General features: G+C 42.7%; 1 protein-coding gene across 3 annotated transcripts in view; it reads left to right on the top strand.

The window, feature by feature from the left end:
* THSD7B (thrombospondin type 1 domain containing 7B) overlaps window positions 1-24,767 on the top strand; it is a 453,156-nt gene that overhangs the window by 332,928 nt on the left and 95,461 nt on the right. For all 3 annotated transcript variants that reach the window (XM_077273034.1, XM_077273033.1, XM_077273032.1), the window contains 2 exons: window positions 14,040-14,173; window positions 22,145-22,298. In XM_077273034.1, the coding sequence (XP_077129149.1) occupies window positions 14,040-14,173; window positions 22,145-22,298 (288 nt within the window). The remainder of the gene's footprint in view (window positions 1-14,039; window positions 14,174-22,144; window positions 22,299-24,767) is intronic.

The raw sequence follows: 24,767 nt of genomic DNA, 5'->3' as shown, positions 1-24,767 counted from the left end.
ATAGACAAAGGAGTAAGGGTCCGAGGTTAAAATACCATAGTGGATCTGAGCAAAGGGGTTAAACAGATGGAAGTCTCAATACGAGATCCTAGATCAGCAAGCAAAGCACTAGGAACAGAGAAAACAAACCACACTGAGCTGAAGTTACGGCTGCCAGCTATCTGGGTCTGCCAGCCCAGTTAAGTAGTAATCAAGGGAACAGTAAGGACCCGAGGAGAGCTCAGCACCTCCCAGTCTCAGATTGGATGGCTGAGCTGTCAATCAAAACACAGAAAGCTTAGCACGTCCCTGCACCAGACTGGATGACTGAGCTGTCGATCGCTGCACAGAGCTCAGCACAGCCCTGTACCAGACTGGACGACTGAGCTGTCGATCGCTGCACAGAGCTCAGCACACCCCTGCACCAGACTGGACGACTGAGCTGTCGATCGCTGCACAGAGCTCAGCACACCCCTGCACCAGACTGGACGACTGAGCTGTCGATTGCTGCACAGAGCTCAGCACACCCCTGCACCAGACTGGACGACTGAGCTATCGATCGCTGCACAGAGCTCAGCCCACCCCTGTACCAGACTGGATGACTGAGCTGTCGATCGCTGCACAGAGCTCAGCACACCCCTGCACCAGACTGGATGACTGAGCTGTCGATCGCTGCACAGAGCTCAGCACACCGCTGCACAGAGCTCAGCACACCCCTGCACCAGACTGGACGACTGAGCTGTCGATCGCTGCACAGAGCTCAGCACACCCCTGCACCAGACTGGATGACTGAGCTGTCAATCACTGCACAGAGCTCAGCACACCCCTGCACCAGACTGGGCGACTGAGCTGTCAATCACTGCACAGAGCTCAGCACACCCCTGCACCAGACTGGGCGACTGAGCTGTCAATCACTGCACAGAGCTCAGCACACCCCTGTACCAGACTGGGCGACTGAGCTGTCAATCACTGCACAGAGCTCAGCACACCCCTGCACCAGACTGGATGACTGAGCTGTCAATCACTGCACAGAGCTCAGCACACCCCTGCACCAGACTGGATGACTGAGCTGTCAATCACTGCACAGAGCTCAGCACACCCCTGTACCAGACTGGACGACTGAGCTGTCAATCACTGCGTCCTAAGACACATTGAGGAGTTGAATCATTACAATTTTTTTCCGTGTCAAAGGTGTTTATAGACATTGGTGTACCCGTCATGGGCTCAACATAGGAAATGTAACTGCCTTGGGTCCTTTGATGGACATGTCATTAATTCTCCTGATTGACAGTCACTGGTTAGAACGTTACAGCAGTTTCCTCTAGTTACCACTATTGGGGGGGTCACAACGTCACAAAGGCAGACCCCTTATTACCCCAATTGGAGAAAAAGGGATTGTCTGGAGGATAAAAAAACACCTCCCATGACAGTTGGTTAAAAAAAGGTAAAAGAAGCAATAGTCACCACGCTGAGCCTCCTCTTCCAACAAAATACTCTGCTCCTTTGGTATCCAGTTCCTGCTGCAGCAATGATTTCACAGAATCATGTGATTGCTGCAGCCAATCACTGACTGCCAGTTATACATTAAAAGTCAGTGATGTTCTTGTGATGGCATATTATCAGTGTAGCGGGAAGTAGAGACAAACAGGGCACTGGGCGGCAAAAGAATGGGAGACGCAGGGAATATTAGTACGTTTTCTCTTATTTTGATCCAATCTGAGCATTGTAAAAACTATTTTGGGACTCTCTTACAATTTAAATCCTATAAATGTGGCTATAAATCATATTTGCATTTGGGTTTTATTACAAATTTTGCAGCAATAACCCTCTCTAGCCTCTGTGTTGCACTTTCTACTGCTGGCTACAGAATGAGTTAGCTGAGAATCTGTCAGTAAGTCCATTCTGTCACATTCTGTCACCCGTCACTAGAATTGGGGTTCTGATTCCCCATTCTTCTCCATGGTCCACTCTGGATGGAGTGATGTGGTCGCACATTTTTGCAATCATTGTCTATAGAGATGATGATGGCCAAACACTGTGCTAGGTTTCTGTGTCCTTAGGGATTGTAGGGGTCCAAGCAGAGGGAGCCCCAGCAATCATATATGTATCATAGGATATTACTTTAAAGAGCACCAGACACCAGCTCATATGTGGCCAGTGTTTGCTCTTTTCCCTTTATTTTATTCCCACTGGTCTCTTTGGTATTTTAAAATCTGCCAAACTTTTCCAGACACATGGGCATTTTTATTTGGTGATAATATTTGTGGTCTTTTTTAAGAGGATGTGGTCCACGGGGTAATTATGCATAGAATTCTACAGACACGCCCCTGAGGATCCTGCGAGCCTTGCACCCCTGGTAAAAATCACAAAAATTAGAACTGTGAAACCATACGGTGGATTTATGAAAAAAAAATAAAAACCCAGGCGGATCGGTAGAAGTAAAATAAGAGCAAAAACTGGCCAATTTAGATCCGGAAACTGGTCCTTTATGAAGAACACCAAATGAAGAATTTCTGTCCCCTTTTGGGTCATGGACTGGACATACTACAGTGTATCAGTTATGCCAGGAGTGTTTCTTTCAGATACATGAGATACTCCAAGCAATGCGCTCTTCCTGCTACCATTGACTATTTTTCTGCTAAGTTCTAAACTCTTCTTGGTTTTTATAAGTGACATATATAAAAGCATAGAAATATATATATATAGTTAGTACGGTAATACTCCCTCCCTGAAAATGGGAACTCAGAACCCATTCTCCATGTGTAAAGTAATAGTCGACTGCTGCGCACCAGAAAACCTCATGCACCTTACACATCTTATGTGGGTCGTGAAAAGGCAGTGAAATAATTACTGTAATCTGTTTCATGCCGCCCTGTTAGTCCCCATAGATCACTGAACCACACATGGAGTTATTTATTCTAGGAAAGGAAGGACACCTGCAAGTCGTAGTAATTACTCATTCCGGCTTTACGGCACATCTTATATCTTCAGATGCAGTGTGCGTTCACTGTAAATTATTCAGCAGCATTTCAGAGTCTTCACGAATGTCGCACTAAGAATTGCTTGTGTATTATACAGCCGTCAGTGGATTTCAGCCAAATGACTCCCTTTTTAAGGATAAGTGAAATTACACCCACACTGCTCGGTCCTAAAGCTTCAGAAGAAGTATAGGAAATAAAAAAAAAATAGAACAATAAGAAAACGGGATGGAGGTAGAAGTTTCTAGTAAATGTATAAAAATATTCAAAAGGAATCGGTCTTAAAAAAAATAATGGTGATCTGCAGATAAATTGCATTGTAAACTTTTTTGGAACTGGAAGAGAGGCTGCAGGGAGGAAATAAAGTTACATTCTCCCTGTAGCTGCTCACTTCTAGTTATCAGTGCAACGCTGTGGCTGTGAGCGGTGAGAGCTCACAAATGGTTATTACTCCTCCTGCGCCCTGCCAGACATCCTGGTCCACACACGCTGGGGAGGGGGCTGTCAATCAATGAGCCTGGGAGAGAGATGTGACTGCTCACTGCCCCGGACGCCACCCCAGTGACTGCAGATGAGCAGCTGTAGGTAAAATAACTGCATTTGCTCCCAGCAGCAGCTCTTCCTATTATACTATTGCTTAAAATGGTATTTACTTTTAGATTACCTCCATGTCTGCAGGTAAATACCATTTATGTTGCTGACAGTTTCCCTTTAAGGTATTAATTACATTTAATTAAGAAAGAGTGCTGTAGTACAATTGTAGGGTAGTTGTACATAACGTGTTCCTAATGTTATACTTTTGCATATATTTTATTTGATGAAAATGGCGCTGATGTCGCTTCTCAAATGTCAATCCCCTTTTTGTAAATAGTTTAGAACCATTTCAATGACCAAAAAAATCCATCAAAATCAAGACTGCAAATGCTAAACGGGTTTTTGTGGGTCGCAGGGGGATGCAGCTGCAGTATCATTTTCTGTGCCAGTGAGACTGCATGCTGTGTGAGGGGAGGAGAGTCAGAAAAAAGGAGACGTTTGATTGGCTAATGGAAGCTCTGACCTCACATAAGAAATGCCTGCCCACTAATAAAGCATGGTGGGAGAAAATGTGCATTTACAGAAACCATCAGAGGGGGAAAAACAGTCCTTAAATTTACTTTTTACAAACTTTTTATATTTATTATATCTACAGCTTTCAATGCGGTTATTGTAATTCTTCCTTCTGTAACTATGAATAATCCAAAGTAAAGTTTTTCTACAACCTTGTCCCCTGCATTCAAGTTTCCAAGCTACTCATTAAAGGATTATTTCCACCCCGAAAGAAAATTATCCCCCTTCAACAGGGTAAGGGAAAAACGTGCCAACTTATCAACCATGGTCAGGAGCCTTTGAGCAGAACATCACCATAAAGCATTCAATGAAGCACGCTGCTTGAGTCGCCTGACCGCTGCAGGCAATCACTGCAGTGGTTGTGGTTTCCTGTCTGTGCACTAGATCCAAGTGAGTTCTGGTAGGTTAGAATGACTGAGTTTATTTTTTTTTATATCCGGTCCCTTTGGAATAGTTGTATTTTGCTAGACAGCCCCTTTCAAGGAATTAATGATTCCACTTTGTAAATGTAAGGATCTAGTAGATAATCGTTACTCCAAATAATTTAAAAAAAAAAAGTGTCTAATCTACATATTAACTGTATAAATCACACACTGAAGAATAATGAAGTCAGATCACATCAGTCGGTCCTGGTACAATAACAATGTGAATATACGTTTAAGGATCTTTAACAGAAACTTTATAAGAAATCATTTTCCTAAATGGTTTTGTCTTTCAATAATTGGACTGGAGGGAATATTGCCGAGGCAGCACGAAAATGAGTGATTCACGGTGTCCAGCAAGAGTAATGACTTTGGAGAGGTCTCGTCATTTAACAAATTATTCTAAGAAGTGTCATAATTATGATTGATGAAATATTTTATCGCACGCCAGCACTTACTCTAATGCGTTCAGTGGTAAGTGCGAGCTCGCCACCGCTCTCTTTTATAACCCAATTTCTAAATTAGTAACCCAAAGGGGAGGTAAAGGGTTAATGGTTCGCCTTAATAAAGACCCGGATCCCTTTATTTAAAGGGCTGTTACCTGCAGAAACGTTTATCACCTATGCACTGGATAAGCAATAAATATTAGATCAGATCGCTAGAAATCCCATCAGTCGATTTAATATAGAGCACATCAATCGCCCATCTTCCCAAACTGCATGACCATGGCATGGAAAAGTTTTAACGGAACGACTGTCTAGAGGTTAATGACTAAGGAATGAATGTTATTGGCTGGAATATCCCTTTAACATGGTTCATTATTACTTTATCTCAAATCAAATCGAGATCCATGGATTAAACTGTTCAAAAAGTTTTCCAAACTTTTTTTTTTTTAATGTTATTTTCATAGCTAATGAAATACGCAATCCCTGCATGTGTTGCGGCTGTCGAACAGACGCGGGAACTCGAACATATTATTAGAGTTCACCGAAGACACTCATTTAGCACCAGAGCATGCTCATATAACACCTTATCCGAGCATGTTCGCTCATTACTAATCCTTACCTTTAGCGAGCAGTCTAGTCAAAGGTACGGAGTTAGAGTTTTGGTATGTGTAGGGAAGGATGCCTCTTGAGGATTTCCTTTTTCTTTATCCATCCATCATCCTTTTGTGCACATCACTATCGTTCACTGATTTGATCGTCACTAAGTGCTCAAGACAACCGCAAACAAGAACGCAGCTTTCAGATGACAGCCGACTGGCGGGAACAGATTACTAACACTATATTAGGCTGCATCCACATGTTCTGTAATTATCCATTGACAGGAAAGTTGTGCAGGCACATACATTCTGTCTGGCTGCAAAAAACTGATTTCAACTGGGTCAGTTTGTTTTTTTTTACATTGAAGTCCAGAGAAAACAGATCCGTTAATTGGCCATCCGTTTTTTTTTTCCATTTGAGAAGGATCCGTATTTGCTCACTGGATCAGTTTCAAATTGAAGAAAACGTCGGGTTTTTTAGCGGATCTGTTTTCCATAGACTTCAATGTTTATTTTAACAAGATCCGGGTTTTTTTTACATTGAAGTCTATGGAAAATGAATCCGCTAAATAACCATACGTTTTCTTCCATTTGAAACTGATCCAGTGAGCAAAAACGGATCCTTTTCAAATGGAAGAATAACAGATGACTAATTAACGGATCTGTTTTCCATAGACTTCAATGTTAAAAAAAATGGATTTTGTTGAAATAATTTAAACTTTTTACAGGACTTAAAAGTTGTGTTTGTACAACTTCTTTGTCAACGGATTGCTGCTGGATCTGTTCTGATGGATGATTACCGGATATGTGAACATTGCCTTCGTATCTTGGCGCATTGATAACGAAAATGGTGCTGAAATGAGAAAGGTCAATCTGTAATAAGGCCGACTACACGCCACTGTAAGGGTATGTGTCCACGTTCAGGCTTGCTTCAGGATTTGGTCAGGATTTTATGCAGGTAAAATCCTGACCAAATCTGCACCTGAGGTCACTGGCAGGTCACCTGCGTTGTCCTTGAGTTTTTTCTGCAATGTAAGGACATGCTGCGTTCTTAAGACGCACCGCATGTGAGTTTTCTCGGGTATGCCGCATGCGTCTTTTACTGCGTAGTGGAGACAGGATTTCATGAAATCACCTCCACTATGCTGTAACATCTGGACGCTGCGTTTTTTATGCATGCTGCTCAACGCTGCGTCAAAAACGCAGGGTTTCCTGAACGTGGCCACATACCCTAACTCGCCACTAAACACCAGGGAAGGCTATGCTAAAGCACTACATGGTGCGAATTTACAAAAGGCAGAGGACTGCGGCACTAAACCTCTAAACACCTGAGCTAGAAAACTGTAGCACCGATGAACACTTGGCTTTATGGCCCGAACTCTCCACCTAAGTACCAGGAACAGGGGCTTGAAAAGAACTCGGACATATCAGGAACATTGACAAATTGGAGAAGCCGAATATTCCTCCGGCACCACAGAAGATCCTGGAGCACCAAACTATCGTATAACTAGTTCTGTGGCACTAAATTACGAGCCCTTCGGGACTGTGGCACCAAACCATCCGGGACTTCTGACCATGGCACTGAACTTCTTAAATCTAAGGAAGGACTGTGACTTCCACCTACCGTAAAATACTTGGACTACAGAACTGAACCTCTTGATATCTGGGATGGGAGCTGTGGTGTAACTTGAAGTTCGTGAGCCAGAGTGCCGAATTTCCAAGGGAGCACCCAACTATCACAGGTCATGGTGGACCCATATCCCATCCTTTCCTCAACGAGGTTTTACACCCTTCTTTTAGGTGGTAGATCGTCAGTATCAGACTGTTGGATAACGGATACAGCCAACGATCAGCTGTTCAATGTAAACCGTGAATGTAGTCAGAACATCGCGGCTCCGTACATTGTATAGTGGCCGTTCTCCCATCGGTTCTCAAGTCCCACTGAAGTTAATTAAAACAGAGAACCGCTAATCAGAGGGAGTACCAGGTACTGGACGCCCCCCACCAAATTGGTGTTGATGAGCAGTTCTAAATGAAAAAACAAAATGCAATCCATATTCTCCCAGATCGGTATCCCTAGAAGTTGGCAAGTATGTGATAACTTCGTCACCTCCGGGTAAGAGGAGCAGTTTCAGCGATTAATCCCATCCAGTTGTGATCAGAGCAGAATCCTGGTTTCTTGTCCTCGCTGACATTCATTACACTGGAATAAAAGTGTCTAGCTCTAGATGATGGCGATGTGTCTTTAATGAGACATGAGGTGGTTTTTTTTTCCCTTCTCTTTACTGCGATCCTGAACTTAAGTTAAAAAGCTGATCTTGAAATGTCAATCTTTGAAGTCTCTCCGCACAGACAAGACTGGAGAGCCGTTCTCTATTGAACTGTACTGGAAATGTCACAGCGAAAGCACGACTATTTCATAAGGTTAATGATGGAGGTTGAAGCTGACGATGGAGACTCCAGATGAGAGATTTCACTTTTGCACCCCGGACTCTTAATGTGTGAAATGTAGACTGATAAGATAACGTCATTAGGTTGTTAATGAGAGGCAAGATTTCTATCCAAACAAGCGTTCATCTTCATTCCATTACCTGGTGGTCTGCACAGTCTTCACCTATTAGAGCCTCAGTTTGTGCTCAAGAGCTGCAATTCTCTGTAACTGTGAACAGCTGATTGCAACCATAGTCAACCATTTTGGAGGTAATGGAGACTTATGGACACTCGGTCACCCATTTATATATACACAGTCACATCTGCAGTTTTTCTCTGGCCCATCAGAGTACCATCGGGCAAATTCACAGAGTGGAGGAACTGGAGATGTCTTTACCAGTATCTTTACCTTCTTCCCCCGAATGATCTCTGACATCTGGTCGCTGAAGCATCCTATTCTTAGCCTCAATAAGAAAGTTATGTTCTTATTTTCTTGGGTTGTCATTGAACCAAAGGGTCTACTGAAGCCCCTATCACTGCCATTTTTATCCTTCTATCAATAAGACCGAGACCGGTAACTTCCCTAAAAATTGTAGTATTGCAACATATAGTAATAGCAGGTTCAAGACCCGAAGGGGGCTACAAAATTAAGTGAAAATTAATGAAAAAAAAGTTAAAAATAAATAAAATTAAATTACACACTTTTCCCCATTTTAGAAAATGAATAATTTAAAATAAAATAAACGTATTTGATATGGCAGCATCCATAAATCAATCAGAAACAAAGAACCGAACAGTTTGGTTGTAAATAATCGCATAGATTTATAAAAGTAATGTTGACATTTTTGCAAATATTATAAAAAAGAAAAGCTGAAATATCACATATTTCCCTTTTATTGACTATATATATATATATATATATATATATATATATATATATATATATATATATATGTATATGTACACACAGTACAGACCAAAATAATTAACATATGTGGAATTACATGCTGACCAAAAAAGTGTGAAACAACTGAAAATATGTCTTATATTCTAGGTTCTTCAAAGTAGCCACCTTTTGCTTTGATGACTGCTTTGCACACTCTTGGCATTCTCTTGATGAGCTTCAAGAGGTAGTCACCGGGAATGGTTTTCACTTCACAGGTGTGCCCTGTCAGGTTTAATAAGTGGGATTTCTTGCCTTATAAATGGGTTGGGACCATCAGTTGTGTTGAGCAGAAGTCTGGAGGATACACAGCTGATAGTCCTACTGAATAGACTGTTAGAATTTGTATTATGGCAAGAAAAAAGCAGCTAAGTAAAGAAAAACGAGTGGCCATCATTACTTTAAGAAATGAAGGTCAGTCAGTCCGACAAATTGGGAAAACTTTGAAAGTGTCCCCAAGTAAAGTGGCAAAAACCATCAAGCGCTACAAAGAAACTGGCTCACATGAGGGCCGCCCCAGGAAAGGAAGACCAAGAGTCACCCCTGCTTCTGAGGATAAGCTTATCCGAGTCACCAGCCTCAGAAATCGCAGGTTAACAGCAGCTCAGATTAGAGACCAGGTCAATGCCACACAGAGTTCTAGCAGCAGACACATCTCTACAACAACTGTTAAGAGGAGACTTTGTGCAGCAGGCCTTCATGGTAAAATAGCTGCTAGGAAACCATTGCTAAGGACAGGCAGCAAGCAGAAGAGACTTGTTTGGGCTAAAGAACACAAGGAATGGACATTAGACCAGTAATAATCTGTGCTTTGGTCTGATGAGTCCAAATTTGAGATCTTTGGTTCCAACCACCGTGTCTTTGTGCGACGCAGAAAAGGTGAACGGATGGACTCTACATGCCTGGTTCCCACCGTGAAGCATGGAGGAGGAGGTGTGATGTGTGGGGGAGCTTTGCTGATGACACTGTTGGGGATTTATTCAAAATTGAAGGCATACTGATCCAGCATAGCTACCACAGCACCTTGCTATTCCATCCGGTTTGCATTTAGTTGGACCATCATTTATTTGTCAACAGGACAATGACCCCAAACACACCTCCAGGCTGTGTAAGGGCTATTTGACCAAGAAGGGGAGTGATGGGGCGCTACGCCAGATGACCTGGCCTCCACAGTCACCAGACCTGAACCCAATCGAGATGGTTTGGGGTGAGCTGGACTGCAGAGTGAAGGCAAAAGGGCTAACAAGTGCTAAGCATCTCTGGGAACTCCTTCAAGATTGTTGGAAAACCATTCCCGGTGACAACCTCTTGAAACTCATCAAGAGAATGCCAAGAATGTGCAAAGCAGTCATCAAAGCAAAAGGTGGCTACTTTGAAGAACCTAGAATATAAGACATAATTTCAGTTGTTTCACACTTTTTTGTTAAGTATATAATTCCACATGTGTTAATTCATAGTTTTGATGCCTTCAGTGTGAATGTACAATTTTCATAGTCATGAAAATACAGAAAAATCTTTAAATGAGAAGGTGTGTCCAAACTTTTGGTCTGTACTGTATATATATTTTTATGATTGTATTGATACAGTATATCTATACTAGTACATATATACTGTAGGGATTCACTCGCTCAGGTGCAACGGCTGACACGCAGGAGACACGTTCCTTTAAAAGTTGACAGGTTTATTTGCTCCATAAACCAGCAAGGCAGCAAAAAAAGGATAACAGTCCGTACATCAGGCCAACATAACATAAAAGTCCTTAGAAGATCTCTGCTCTTCTCAGGCCTGACGGCACTCAGGCTCTGTCTGAAGCCACAGACACAGAAAGGCTTCTCCGTCTCTTTACACAGACTCCTGTCCAGCTTAGACACACGGAAATCGGTCCACCATGACAGATTCCCACACTCACCTCCCATGTGCCAAACACACCTCCATTATGTAGCCTGAAACCACACCCAGGAACCCATCACATGATTAGACATGTGGTTCTGACATCACCACAGGTCCTGAAGAAAACATAGACAAGCATGGTTATGCCCCTTACCCAGGGGTGAGGTATATGGGTAGCCAGACCCTCCCATCTCTCATAGCTACCCGTAACCCGGACCCAAATATACTACACAATTCCTTATTACTTTATGAGCATTACAGAAAATACTCCGGGTCACATCACAGTGACAAGCCTTCTCTGTGATACATACCTCCCGTCGACTATACAACCTTTAGCCATGCTACAATACATATAGAAAAAGAGAGATTTTCCAGCTCCAAGGTTCAGATCAACATTAATTTTTATTGGTTCAGGTACAGTTCTGGTGCCCGAACCAAACTTTGGAGTAACGTTTGGTCGAACCCAAACCTCCATGGGTCCACTCATCCCTATTCACATCCCTTTTAGGCCGGGAGGAGCTTCCTCCTGTGCACAGCTCCATCCTGCATTGACCTTACAAAAGCAATGAGATAAGAAGGGAAAAAAAGAACTCTGATTTACTTTTTATATCCTAGAAAAGAAAGCTGGATATCTTTAATACATCAGTGCTATCTGCTGTAATTTCCCCCCCTTCTTCCCAAGGACGTGATTTTGCATATCTAGCTGGAGATCCCCTTTAAGAATTGTGCAGCTGGATAAACAACCATAAATAAGAAATATTTTGTCGGTGTCCCTTAAGATTTCTAATACAGCCAGTCTGCAGGAACACAGACCCTTCTAACAGGGGATTCGTGCTGAGCTGACGCCTGAGCTGCGGGATTACAAACCAATTGGGCCGAGTGTGTTTATAATTGATGTTGAAGTGTTAAAGATACTTGTTCTTGCCATATGGAGCTTCAAAGAGCACAAACCTTGAGGACGCCCGGCTCAAAATCCAACTATCTCAAATAGATTTCACACATGGGATGGGACCGAAATGTGAAATATGTAAATGTTCTGTTTGATTCCAGCTTTCCCAGGCCTCTGATATCTACACGGAATGATTAGTTTGGTCTCTACAGACTGTCTCTTGTTTTGAGTCTCTGTCAAATGAAATACAACGTGATGACATTTAAGGCCGTCTGTTGTACGGGAGAAGGTTTCCTTAGGGTCTGTCAATCGAAACCTGTTTCACATATCGTTGTAAATCAACTTCATACATCTCATCAAATGACGGGAAACTTCTCAGTAAATATCCATGTTTACGAAAGCTCCCAAGACTTACTGAATGGTGTGTATGGCAATCAAGGTCGTCCTATAATACTGCAGGAAACTGCGCCAGGATGTAATAGAATGACGCACTCAGCATGATGGACTATTATGTCTTGGGATCGAAAGACGCAATATTACATATAGAATGGTTCCATGTAAGAAGTTGAGCAACTTTGAAAATGCATTTCATTGCTTATCATATACTATGCTCCAGAGCTGCACTCACTATTCTGCTGGTGCAGTCACTGTGTACATACATTACTGATCCTGAGTTACATCCTGTATTATACTCCAGAGCTGCACTCACTATTCTGCTGGTGCTGTCACTGTGTACATACATTACTGATCCTGAGTTACATCCTGTATTATACTCCAGAGCTGCACTCACTATTCTGCTGGTGCAGTCACTGTGTACATACATTACATTACTGATCCTGAGTTACATCCTGACTTATACCCCAGAGCTGCACTCACTATTCTGCTGGTGCAGTCACTGTGTACATACATTACATTACTGATCCTGAGTTACATCCTCTATTATACTCCAGAGCTGCACTCACTATTCTGCTGGTGCAGTCGCTGTGTACATACATTACATTACTGATCCTGAGTTACATGCTGTATTATACCCCAGAGCCACACTCACTATTCTGCTAGTGCAGTCACTGTGTACATACATTACTGATCCTGAGTTACATCCTGTATTATACCCCAGAGCTGCACTCACTATTCTGCTGGTGCAGTCACTGTGTACATACATTACATTACTGATCCTGAGTTACATCCTGTATTATGCTCCAGAGCTGCACTCACTATTCTGCTGGTGCAGTCACTGTGTACATACATTACATTACTGATCCTGAGTTACATCCTCTATTATACTCCAGAGCTGCACTCACTATTCTGCTGGTGCAGTCGCTGTGTACATACATTACATTACTGATCCTGAGATACATCCTGTATTATACTCCAGAGCTGCACTCACTATTCTGCTGGTGCAGTCACTGTGTACATACATTACATTACTGATCCTGACTTACATCCTGTATTATACTCCAGAGCTGTGCTCTCTATTCTGCTGGTGCCGTCACTGTGTACATACATTACATTACTGATCCTGAGTTACATCCTGTATTATACCCCAGAGCTGCACTCACTATTCTGCTGGTGCAGTCACTGTGTACATACATTACATTACTGATCCTGAGTTACATCCTGTATTATACTCCAGAGCTGCACTCACTATTCTGCTGGTGCAGTCACTGTGTACATACATTACATTACTGATCCTGAGTTACATCCTGTATTATACTCCAGAGCTGCACTCACTATTCTGCTAGCTTCCGATTGGAAATTTCCCAGCATTCACTACGGCATCATTCTCAGTACAGTATTATTTGCACCTTAGGATGTGTTATTTTTACACCACATGCTGTCCTATACTCCTTTTCCATGATGGGACTCTGTTATTACCCTGGGAACGTCTGATTACATTGACCTCTTGCAGTTAGGAGTTGGAGTCGCGTCTCTTCACACTGTGACTCCGATCAGTGCTGTGGAAGGTCACACCTCTTTGACAAGAGAACTGTTACACCCAATTGTCAATGTTTTCTCATAAATGTTCAGGAGGAATAACAGAGGAACGACTCAACATAAAGTAATGAGAAAAGATGATGCAGAATTTGTACGTTATGGGGAATGCAAGTAGCTACTAAACAGACAAGTCAGAAGAGCTGACACTTCCCCTTTAAGGAACTTCTGAACGTTTTGTTGCAGATCAGATTGTAGTGTTGCACTTTATGTAGTGGGGACAGCTGACAGATTGTATGACACATGTACTGGGCCCGGAATGTATATATATCCAGAAAGGCTGGTGTTGTATAGAATGGTGCGGGTCTGACAGTTGCTAACACTGATTAGTGTTGTTTACCCCCGGCACTTTTGTGTCTCCTGACAGGTCTATGAGGCAGTCCCATGCTACAATGAATGCAATCAGTACTTGTGGGTGACGGAGCCGTGGTCTGCCTGCAAACTGCACAGCGAGGAAAAGACGGCCAACTGCGGGGCAGGAATACAGATCAGGAGAGCGCGGTGAGTGGCGCTGTCACTGACTAACATTTCCAATGACGGATGATCCATAGAAATCTGACATACAGTTTTTTATGCTTTTTTTTCTCTACTGATATTTCATTTCAGCAAATCAATATATTACATTCTAATATGTCAGAGCAGACTGATCCAAATTTAAGGGATATATATGTAACACATTGTGAGAACATCGTCAGGACATTATAGATATTTGGCATCTAAAATAAAGGAGTCTGTAATGGGCTTCTTTGGTAAGGTGGATTCTCTATCCCATGAATCATGGGTGGCCAGCACGGACCGGAGGCCATGATGCTGCGGGGATATGCCTGCTGGAGAGCACCTAGATCTACGAGGGTTAGGCAGATCACAAAGCGGAGCTGGAAGCACTAGATGCAGCAGGGGTGCGGATGCAGGCAGGAATAACAGAGATGTATGAGCGATCTGGAATCTTGTAGAAGAGATGCAATTACACACCAGAGATGGATCAGAACTCTGCAACCTTGCAGCAACGGAGTAGTTTCACACAGGAACAGCAGAGTTGCGAATATGCGATAGCACTAGAACAGCAGAAACATTTATCGAGTAATTTGATTGAAGAGAGCAGTTTGCAAACCTGTATTTGACATAGCAGAGCCAAGAAAGCACCACTAATGGCTGGATTACAGACCTGAATAGCTAAGAAGAGGTGATTATCTGGTACCTTAATGGTAGAACTCCATGTGTTTCTGTGTATGGGAGACATCATAGCAGCCAGTCTCCACTCACTAGCTCAGAGGCAACTGAAAATTGGAGATGGAGAATGCAGAAAGGAAAGATGAAGAAAGTACAGAATACAAGTCATAGAATGACCAGAAATGGCTTTATTTCTCACGTCATCACCCAGAACGGCTTATTCTGAAGTCACCTGAAATGACAGGTGTGCTTTAACTCTTTAGAGGCCTCTTCTTCTTGTCCTTGTGTAAAGTGTCGCAGCTCTTGAAATATTGTTTAAACTTGCCAAGCAGTCGTCTTTTCACAGTGAGATAATACCACTAGGTTTGCAAAACTTGTTTTTCTACGGCAGATGCCTTGGCTGTGTTAATTATCTGGCATAAAGGACGTTTTTGTAACATCGGTTAACAAATTCAACCCAGGTTATTGCCGCTGAACAGAAACAGATTATTATCTGACTCGCTAAAGAAGTCTGGATGTAGAGATTGAATAATATTAATCTGAAGACTCATTCATCAATGTGCACAACATTTCCATTACTGCAAGAAGTGAACCTTGGCCTCATGTCTGCCACCTGGGTGATCAACATTGTAGATATAGACTGGGCAGCTCCGAAAACTACCAGGGGTGTACAAGTAGGGGTGTGATGGCGGCACCCGTGATGGCCAGCTGAGAATTAGTGATGTCATAGATCATAATTGGTGATGTCATGGGTCATTAGCTGAGGATAAGTGATGTCATGGCTTTGTGTTTGAGGAAAGCATCACTAATGCCCTGAGACAACATGGTGGGTATTAATGATCTCATGGTTCTAGTAGGAGATGTTTGGATTCTATGGATCTCCATGAAAGTATTAGTATGTTCATGAGTTTCTAGAATAGGATTGATGATGTCATTGACACCATGTAAGGATTAGTGATATCATTGATATCCAATTTTAGGATTTGTGATGGCATGGGTTCCTGGTAAACTGTTATTGATGTCATGGGTCACCTTGTCGGAATCAGCAATGTCAGGATTTTCTAGGAAATAAGAATGTGACAGCAGTTTTCAAGTATTAAGTTTTAGCTACCGTATATCATGGGTTTCTGTTCAGAAATTATTAATGTCATCGGTATCCAGATGAGGATTAGTGTTGGGATAAATTCCTAGAATAAAGTTGGTGATGTCAGGAGTTCCCAGTAGATGATTGGTGATGTCACCAGGTAATGATAAATGATGCCTCCGTTTTCGAGTGCAGAATTGGTAATGTCATGTGTCCACAAGTTATTAGTGATATCATGGGTTTCAAGTAGGAACTTGTTATCATGGATCTCCAAGTAAGGATTAACATTGTCATGAGTTCCTAAAGTAGATTTGTTGATGCCATGGGTCACCAGATGAGGATTAGTGATGTCATGAGTTTCTAGAATAGAATTGGTTATGTCATAGATCACCAGGTGAGGATTATGAGGTCATGGTTTTGTAGGAGACAGTTGGGAATGTCATTGGTAGACATGTCAGTAGAGATAAGTGAATCAATTTGCAGGACCCTGGTCACTTCCGTATGCCATGATTTTCAGAAGAGAGCGCTATGAAATGCCTCCTACATCCTACTCTTTTGACTAGCCAGCTTGGCTCGACAACATCATGGTGGAGTGCAGCACACATGATGTCGTGGCTAGCCGGCTAATCAACACATAAGCCAAGGATGCTGGTAGGTAGGAGGTGTTTGATAGCGTTTCCTTCTGAAAACCATGGAATACTGATGTGACCATTGGACCAGGGTCCTGTAAATTGATTTAATTCACTATGACCTTCCCAACGACTAATCAAGACCTAAGCCAACGATGCTGGCAGGTAAGAATCAGTTGGCGGCCAGAGGATACTAACGTGATGGCTAGACCAGGGTCCTGCAAATCATTTTGCTCATTTTAAAGGGAACCTGTCACCTGAATTTGGCGGGCCCTTTTTTCGGTCCGATGGGCGGTGTTTTCGGGTCTTTTATACACCCCTTCCTTTCCCGCTGGCCGCAATATTGTCTTGAAGTTGATTCACTTTCCTCCGTAGAACACGCGTGCGCAATGCAATCTTGCCTTGCGCACACGCAGTATGCTTTGCCCAACTGCGGGCAAAGCCGAAAAGCATTAGTGCGCATGCGCCGGTGCACTATGTCCCGGAACACAGCGAAATACTTCCGGGACATAGTGCACCGGCGCATGCGCACTAATGCTTTTCGACTTTGCCCACAGTTGGGCAAAGCATACTGCGTGTGCGCAAGGCAAGATTGCTTTGCGCACGCGTGTTCTACGGAGGAAAGTGAATCAACTTCAAGACAATATTGCGGCCAGCGGGAAAGGAAGGGGTGAATAAAAGACTCGAAAACACCACCCATCGGACCGAAAAAAGGGCCCGCCAAATTCAGGTGACAGGTTCCCTTTAAATGGTCAGAATTAATGATGTCATCGTTTTCTAGTAGGGAATTTGGAATGGCCATGTCTTCACACCTGATCTACATGTAAAGAATAGGATTGGTGATGTCATGAGTCTTTAACATAAGGACAAATACAGAAATAGGTTTTACGGTGATTATTAGTGATGTCATCGTCTCCAGGTGAAGATATGGCACTAAACTGAATAATAAACAAAATAATAATAATACTAAATTAATACACTGTACCAGCAAAGAAAGCAGTGGTGGCCACAGGAGGAAGGCTCTTGGCGTCCGCTCGTCCCGTTCTTGTGGCTTTCTCCATCCTCCAGCTGGAGTCTCAGTTACCATATATCTTATATGACTATTTTTTAAGCTGATTGAGCCCTTTAAGTCATTTGTGAAGCGGCTGTGACAAATTTATGACAACTTTTTGTAGTGACTCCAGGCATCTCGGCAGCACGAGGAGAGGAAATAAACTCTTTGGCATGAAGAACAAAAGTTAATCCATTTCATTGATTAGTGACAGCGTCTGATACTGACACCTGGTAATCAGAACGGCCGCATTAGGACATCAAAGCACATATTTATGCCGGCACTGATTCATTTATTTTTCAAGCAGGTGACTCATTGGTTATAATTTTTCTACACATTAATGAATTGTGATGTGGCCGTTAAATCCTCACCCTGAAATTGCTGTTTATGGGGTTTGAGAATAATAATAAAAATACAATGTTTAGATTTAATTAAATTCCGGAAATGTTTTTAGCCCGAGATTATATTACGCACAGCTGACATTTATATAACGTATGAATACAATAATTGGAGAGTGTTTGAAGGTTATGGAGATTTATGAAGGATATTGCCGTTTTCATACTCTATACGTAACTCTGAGTGTAAATATTGAGAAACGAGTCATGTATGCAAATGGGCTGTAATTCAGGAGGAAAAAAGCTGCAGAAATGTCCAAACTTGATTATCCAGAGTACCTCCACTTCTCAATATTGAATTTGCAACACCAAGATCGAAAATGTATGCAATTATGGAAATCTTTAGACATGTTAATTAGCTGCAAATGGTAAAAAAAATGGAAACAAAATTTACAAAATATCTCAAATTATTCAGTATGGAGTATGTGTGCAGAAATCCCAGCGCTTACTGCCTCGGCTGCCATCAATGAGGTTATTAGTGGTCTTTTGAGAAGATTCTGAGAAATGCACTTGGGCACATCATCAAGATCCACTGCTGGCAGCTGCTGTATAATCACTGAGTAATGACATCCCAGATGTGCTCGATGGGAGACAAGTCCGGAGACACTGCAGCCATGGGAGCATATGTAGGGCACGCAGGCTGCTCACAGTAGCACAAGCAACTTGTGGCCTGGCGTATTTTTAAATTAAAAAAAAAAAACGGCTCATGGAAAACTTTGGAGAAATTACTGTACCACTTTAAGAGTTTCTTTATGTGGCACTCATAGCATTGTTCATCCTGGTCCTCATGATTAATTATTGTAATGCCTATGGATTGTGAACCCACTGCGCTATGGCCGGGCTTGCCCTGAAGGGGTGTAACTAAGCAGCTACCTGGTATTCACTGGAGCCACTGATGGGGAGGTCAGGCTTGTGCGGTAGGTAGCTGCCAGGTGCCACTCCAGGGCAGTGTCCATAGCAGCTGACCCCATGAGTCAGGGATGCTGGTTCGGATTGTTTGTCCCAGACAGGATAGGATGGCCACTGGTACAGGTTCAAACTGTGCAGATTCAGGATAGCATACTGGTCAGGAATGCAAGCAAGATACAGGTTAAACAAAGCAGGATCTGATTAGACAAAGTAGACAAAGGGACCTAACAACATGCAGGCAAGTATAAACTAACTGCACAAATGTTGCACAGGCACCTCCCAACAGGTGGAGGTGCATTAAGCAGTGGCTGGAGACACTTTATGAGAGTGTGCACTGTCTCTTTAAGCGACAGGAAGTGCACTGCCAGGAGACTTGCCAGATATGCACAGACCCTGGGGAGCAGGAGCGGAGGCAGGAGACAGACATGCAGACAGGGTGGTGAGTAAGTCCCTTCGGATCCACGAAGAAGGGACTTAAGATGACTGGCTTATCTCCTGACTGAATGTTTGATGATCCAGGTATCTCTTGTTGGCATGCCGTTTCATACGTTCAGAGGAGAGTTGCCTGGGAGTCTTGTTACAGGCACAGAAAGGATAGACTGAGGCACACTCCATAATATCCCTTTGCATTGTTGGCCACCAATAATCACGCGAGATAAGTCACAAAGTCTGTTTCCACCCAGCATGACCAGCCAAAGTTGAAAAGTAACCCCACAGCAGGACTTGCTTCTCATCAGATTCCGGCACAAACTAACTCCCTGGAGGAATCGGAGTCAAGACCAATGGAGCCACAATGACTATCTTGGAACGCTCAATGACAAGTTGTGGGTCATCCCTTTGACCGGAGGAAGGGAAGGACCTAGAAAGCGCATCCATCTTGACATTCTTGCAAGACTGGACAGGGAGGGACAAGACAGCCTTCGAGGCAAGACTGTCCACAACAAACCACCTTACCTGATCTCCAGTCTAGGACAAGTTCATGACTTTGAAGCCACGAAAGGCCCAGGAGAAGTGAATGTAACAGACAAGGCAACATATAGAAGGCAATCTTCTCCATGTGCAGCCCTCCTAGCCGAAGCTACACCAATGCAGTGACAAAAAACACTGCCTCGGACAGGGCACTTCCATCACCAGTCAACACTAATCGAGCACGGCGTCGGACGAAAATCTGATACTGATCAACCATGGCTTGCTGACAGAAAATTCCCTCCAAACCAGAGTCAAAACAGGCCGTCTCAGTGAAGCGAGTAGTTCCATGAGACAGCCGGCTTAACGCGGTTGACCTGCATAGGTTCTGGAAGGACAGCTGCCACAGGTGGCTGAGGAAAGAGCGGCTCCTGAATGGACGGGGCAGTACACCTCTCTGGAACATTCCTGAAACCTGAAATCAATCTGGATGGCCAGGAAAATTGGGTCATTCAGGGAAATGGGTATGTCATGACCAGCCAGTTTGTCCCTAATTTGTCTGGATCTCTATAATATCCGTATGATTGATATAATATTTGATATTAGTATTGTAATATGGAACCAAACTATGTAACAATGCCAATATATGAACACGTTTTAGAAAATTTGTACAACATATGCAAATACTGTCATATATACAGTATATGTAAATCTAAAAAAATCAGATTTTTACTAATGAATTTTATGCCATTGACAAAGTGGAACCCTGTACCCTAAAATACGGAATTATTCGGAGTATCTGTGTATTGCAATCCACATGACAAATGACTGCGTGTGAGATTATTAGGGAACTCACTTGTTAATATGTAATAATGCCCGAACTATGTAATCCACCAGATTCTTTATCCCTGCACTTAGATTATATTTACATAGAGAAATTGCCGGCGTCTCATTGACATGAATTTACTTGGCGTTCAGAGCGAGCATGAAATATAGGCCAGTAAAATGCATGTGATGGTAATGTAGGCAGAAGAGCAGGGGGCATTCTATCAAATGGGACATGTATGTATGACTAGCCGGCACAGAGTCCCATCCATTGGGGCCGATACAGTGAGCCGGTGGTGCCTCCTGAGACCTCATTCATCATCACTACGGACTCTATCGGTTGAAAGACGTTTTCTTCTCTCCTGCTATATAATTGCTTTCAGCTACAAAGTGGAGACATTTCCTGCAATGTTTTCATAGCTTTTCATGCAAAGTTTTAACAATTTTAACTTTTTTATTTTTATTTTTTAAATGTTTTTTTTTTTTATTTCGATCTATCTTTAATTTCAAAGTGAGATATAGGCTTGATGCTGAAGGTCAATGGAATGGTATGGAGTTGGAGAGTTTAGGCTCTTGATGTAGGACCCAGTTCTGTCCTCATTAGGCAGCCTTATCCGACACCGGAAGGTTGGACCATGAATGGTGGTGCTATAGAGAGCTCTCATTATGGCCAGAGAAACAAAAAAAAATAATGGAAACAAATCTTATTTATTGCTCTATATCACAGATGGGGAGAGCAGTGCAGACACACACAAGACAACAGCCGTTTCGCTTTACTTGATGCTTCATCTGGCCAACATTCCTGAATCCCAGAGGAAGCATCCATTGATGCGAAACGTCAGATGTCATGTGTATGTCTGTGCTGCTTGGCTCATCTGAGATTTAGTACAATAGGCAAGTTTTGTCTCCACCGGTGAGTGACACTATTTCCTTCTTAGTCTCCCTGCATTGATATGTTCATGCGTATTGCTGAACTGTAGAGCACAACTGTTTGCAAGTGTTAGTGGGTCCCTGTGCCTTAAATGGAACGAATTGTTACTCATCAAAAGGGATATCCAGTCACATCATATTGATAATCTATCCATAGGATAGGTCACCAACATCAGTTTGATGGGGTTCTGGCATCAGGCACCTCCATTATATGGCTGCCATAAGCTCTGTCAGCGGCCAGATGTAGACACATTGACCGGAGCTGCAATGCGCACCACTTATAGCAGACCTTGCTGGGTAAGGAAGAACATCTCCTATAGGCTTGTAGAAGCTGTTCTTTGGTTCTTGGCAGTGACTGCTACCCATTGGTTGTAATGTCGGGTTTTGGACCTATTTTGTTCTCCCTTTCTTTCCATCATGTGCTTATCCATTAAATAGAAATATCCTATGTACTCCTTTATTGATTTGGAACATCTACACGACAGCCCGCATTTATAGTATCTACCAATACATCACATAATTATTTACTGGATGATTGAGAACTAATGAACCAACTGATTTGTTTCCTCCTAGATGTGTGAATATTTCTGATAATGCCGAGGATGCTTTTGTAAATGATACATATTGTAATCACCTGGAATCCCCCTCATCCAAGCAGGAGTGCGCCATTTCTTGCCCCGGAGAATGTGTAATGTCTAACTGGGGTCAGTGGAGCCAGTGCACAAAGGTAATGTAGTAATTTCTATATTGCTTACTGTACTAAGAAAATGGATCATGTGAAAGCTTGTAGTATGTGTAGTAAGATAGTCAGCTTTTATATGTCAGTCATCCTATAAACGAGGACTAAAATAAGGCTGTAAATAAAAGCATGTGCACACTGAGATTTTTGGACCAGGTCTGCTTAAAAAAAATAAATAAAAATAAGTAATTAAAAAAAACCACATACTAATAAGCTTAATGGATATTCTGTTTTATAGAACTAAGCTCCCCCATTATACAAAGGTGCAAAAACTAAGCTCCCCCATTATACAAAGGTGCAAAAATATGAATGTATTGTATAAATGTGAACAACTTGCATTGTAAAAAAAAAATGTGCAGAGTAATTAATATCAGAAAAGGGAGCAAATTTAAAATTGTTTCAAAACGACTGACATACATTGCATATAAAGTTTCATTCCCACTCATTTATAGGACTGGCCCACAGGGGAACAGGAGAAACCTCTGGTAGGCCCCTGTGAAGGAGTGAGGAGTGCTAATGAGTTGTGCTATTACACTTTATTCACAGTCTTCAGAAAATTATATAATCTAACACAAGCTAGCCAAATTAATATTACATCAGCAGAAGTAGATTGGTGTACAAGGGTCAGGGTTTTTTTTTCAGGTAGCTGAACAGTGGGCCCCAAGCATCAATGTTACTGGTGGACCTTTGCCAGCCCAATCCGACACTGGGAAGATGTTGAGAGATTATTTTGGACATGTATGGAGGAGACGGAGTATGGACGGCCTTGTAAATCATTGATGGTAGTTTAAACTGGATTCACTGAATTGGAAGCCCGTGAAGGGAGTGGTGGCGGTGTAGCGAGGGGAGAGGGGAATTAATCGAGCAGCAGAGTAAAGTACAGATTGGTAGGATGCCCGAGTGTTAGTTTCAGAGGCCTCAGAGGAGTTATTGCAGTAGTCAAGGCAAGAGATGATGAGGGCAAACATCGGCCCTTCAGCAAAACGGAGTTTTTCAGTGTTCTTCATTTATCCATCCATTTCCTGGCAGCGGAGACCCCTTCAGCTGCCAGAACTTCTGCCTATACCCATGGTGACATCTCTATGTATGATGGATGTTTGATCTACCCTCATTGTTGATTACTATTATGTTGTAAAATGTCATTTCCATTACAATAATGTATCTAAAACCACTAAAATTCAATTTTCAAGGGAACCTAAATCGGGGAACTCGATAACAACAGGATTGTCATTTCGACAATATACTTGTGTAGCATGGCTCCAAACACAATAGCTGCTCATTACTATTCACCACGCTGCTGGAATTAAATTGCATTCATGTTGTACACTTGACTCCGCCGGAAATTGTCAGTCTCTTCTTTGCTGCCAATTTGGATTCCGAACGTACAAAACGGCATCTTGTTTGTCAATGTCGCTCCTTCTCCTTTTTATTTCCCCTCTACTTTTCTGTATTGTGAAATCTGCATAAACGACATGGACACATTTATGGAGAGGCCATATGAGACACGGGTGCCTTCTCTGTTCGTCCTTCTCATGCCAGAGAGGATCATGTTCATTAACATAAATACCAGAATGTATTCCTAGGAAACCTGTTGAATATGGATAAAAATAGAGATGGATGGCGCCTTAGCGCGGCGGAATGACTGTCACCCCGTCTTGCATTTACATTTTTTTCAGGTGCTTTGCACCAAAGAAGCTCGGAGTGTGATGTACCTGCCATTTCCACAGATGTGCATCATTCATCTGTAGAACAAGTCACGAGACGGCGCCCTTGGGTCTCGCCTGGACAATGGAAGCTACTGAAGAACATATATTTTTCTTAGGGATTAGGCTTTATGTGGGGTGTAAGTTTTAAAAATGTCCTAGTATAATTGCCTATCTTCAGAGAAATATATCAAAGAAGTTGTCCGATAAGTAATCAACAGTGAAGATGATAAATGTATGACCGTAGAAGGTCCAGCTGTAGAGCCCCCCACCAGTTTCCAAACGTAAGAATCCTTGTGTGTATAGAATGGTGATAACTGAGCATGTGCAACCTATAGACACTTAATGGACCAGTGGTTGCACATGCTCAGTAATTACCATTCTATTCACACAAGTATTCTTGATTCTCACATTTGGAAATCGGTAGGGGGCTCTACAGCTGGACCACTACCACTCCATTTGAGTCGCCCGCCAGGACCATGTCCGGTGTTCACAGGGGGATATCACGGTGGCGACCCGGTCTTTGGCCCTGGGCACCCATATAAAAGGGGAAATTGAATAAAGATTATGTTCGTGACGCCACCTGTGGTATTTGGTCAGTGGGGACCGACGCTGCTTTAAGGGATCATCTGGGGTGATGTTATGGCAGCTAGATGGTATAACTTCCCACAGGTGAAGTGTATCCGCAGGGCTCCCGGTGTGTAGATGGAAGGTGGTGCATGGTGCAGTAAAGAATGAGGACGCAGGTTTGCAG

This window comes from Ranitomeya variabilis, chromosome 7 (genome assembly GCF_051348905.1).
Source record: "Ranitomeya variabilis isolate aRanVar5 chromosome 7, aRanVar5.hap1, whole genome shotgun sequence".
NCBI lineage: Eukaryota > Metazoa > Chordata > Amphibia > Anura > Dendrobatidae > Ranitomeya > Ranitomeya variabilis.
The sequence above is the reverse complement of the archived record's forward strand: the minus strand, read 5'-3'. Positions and strand labels throughout refer to the sequence as shown.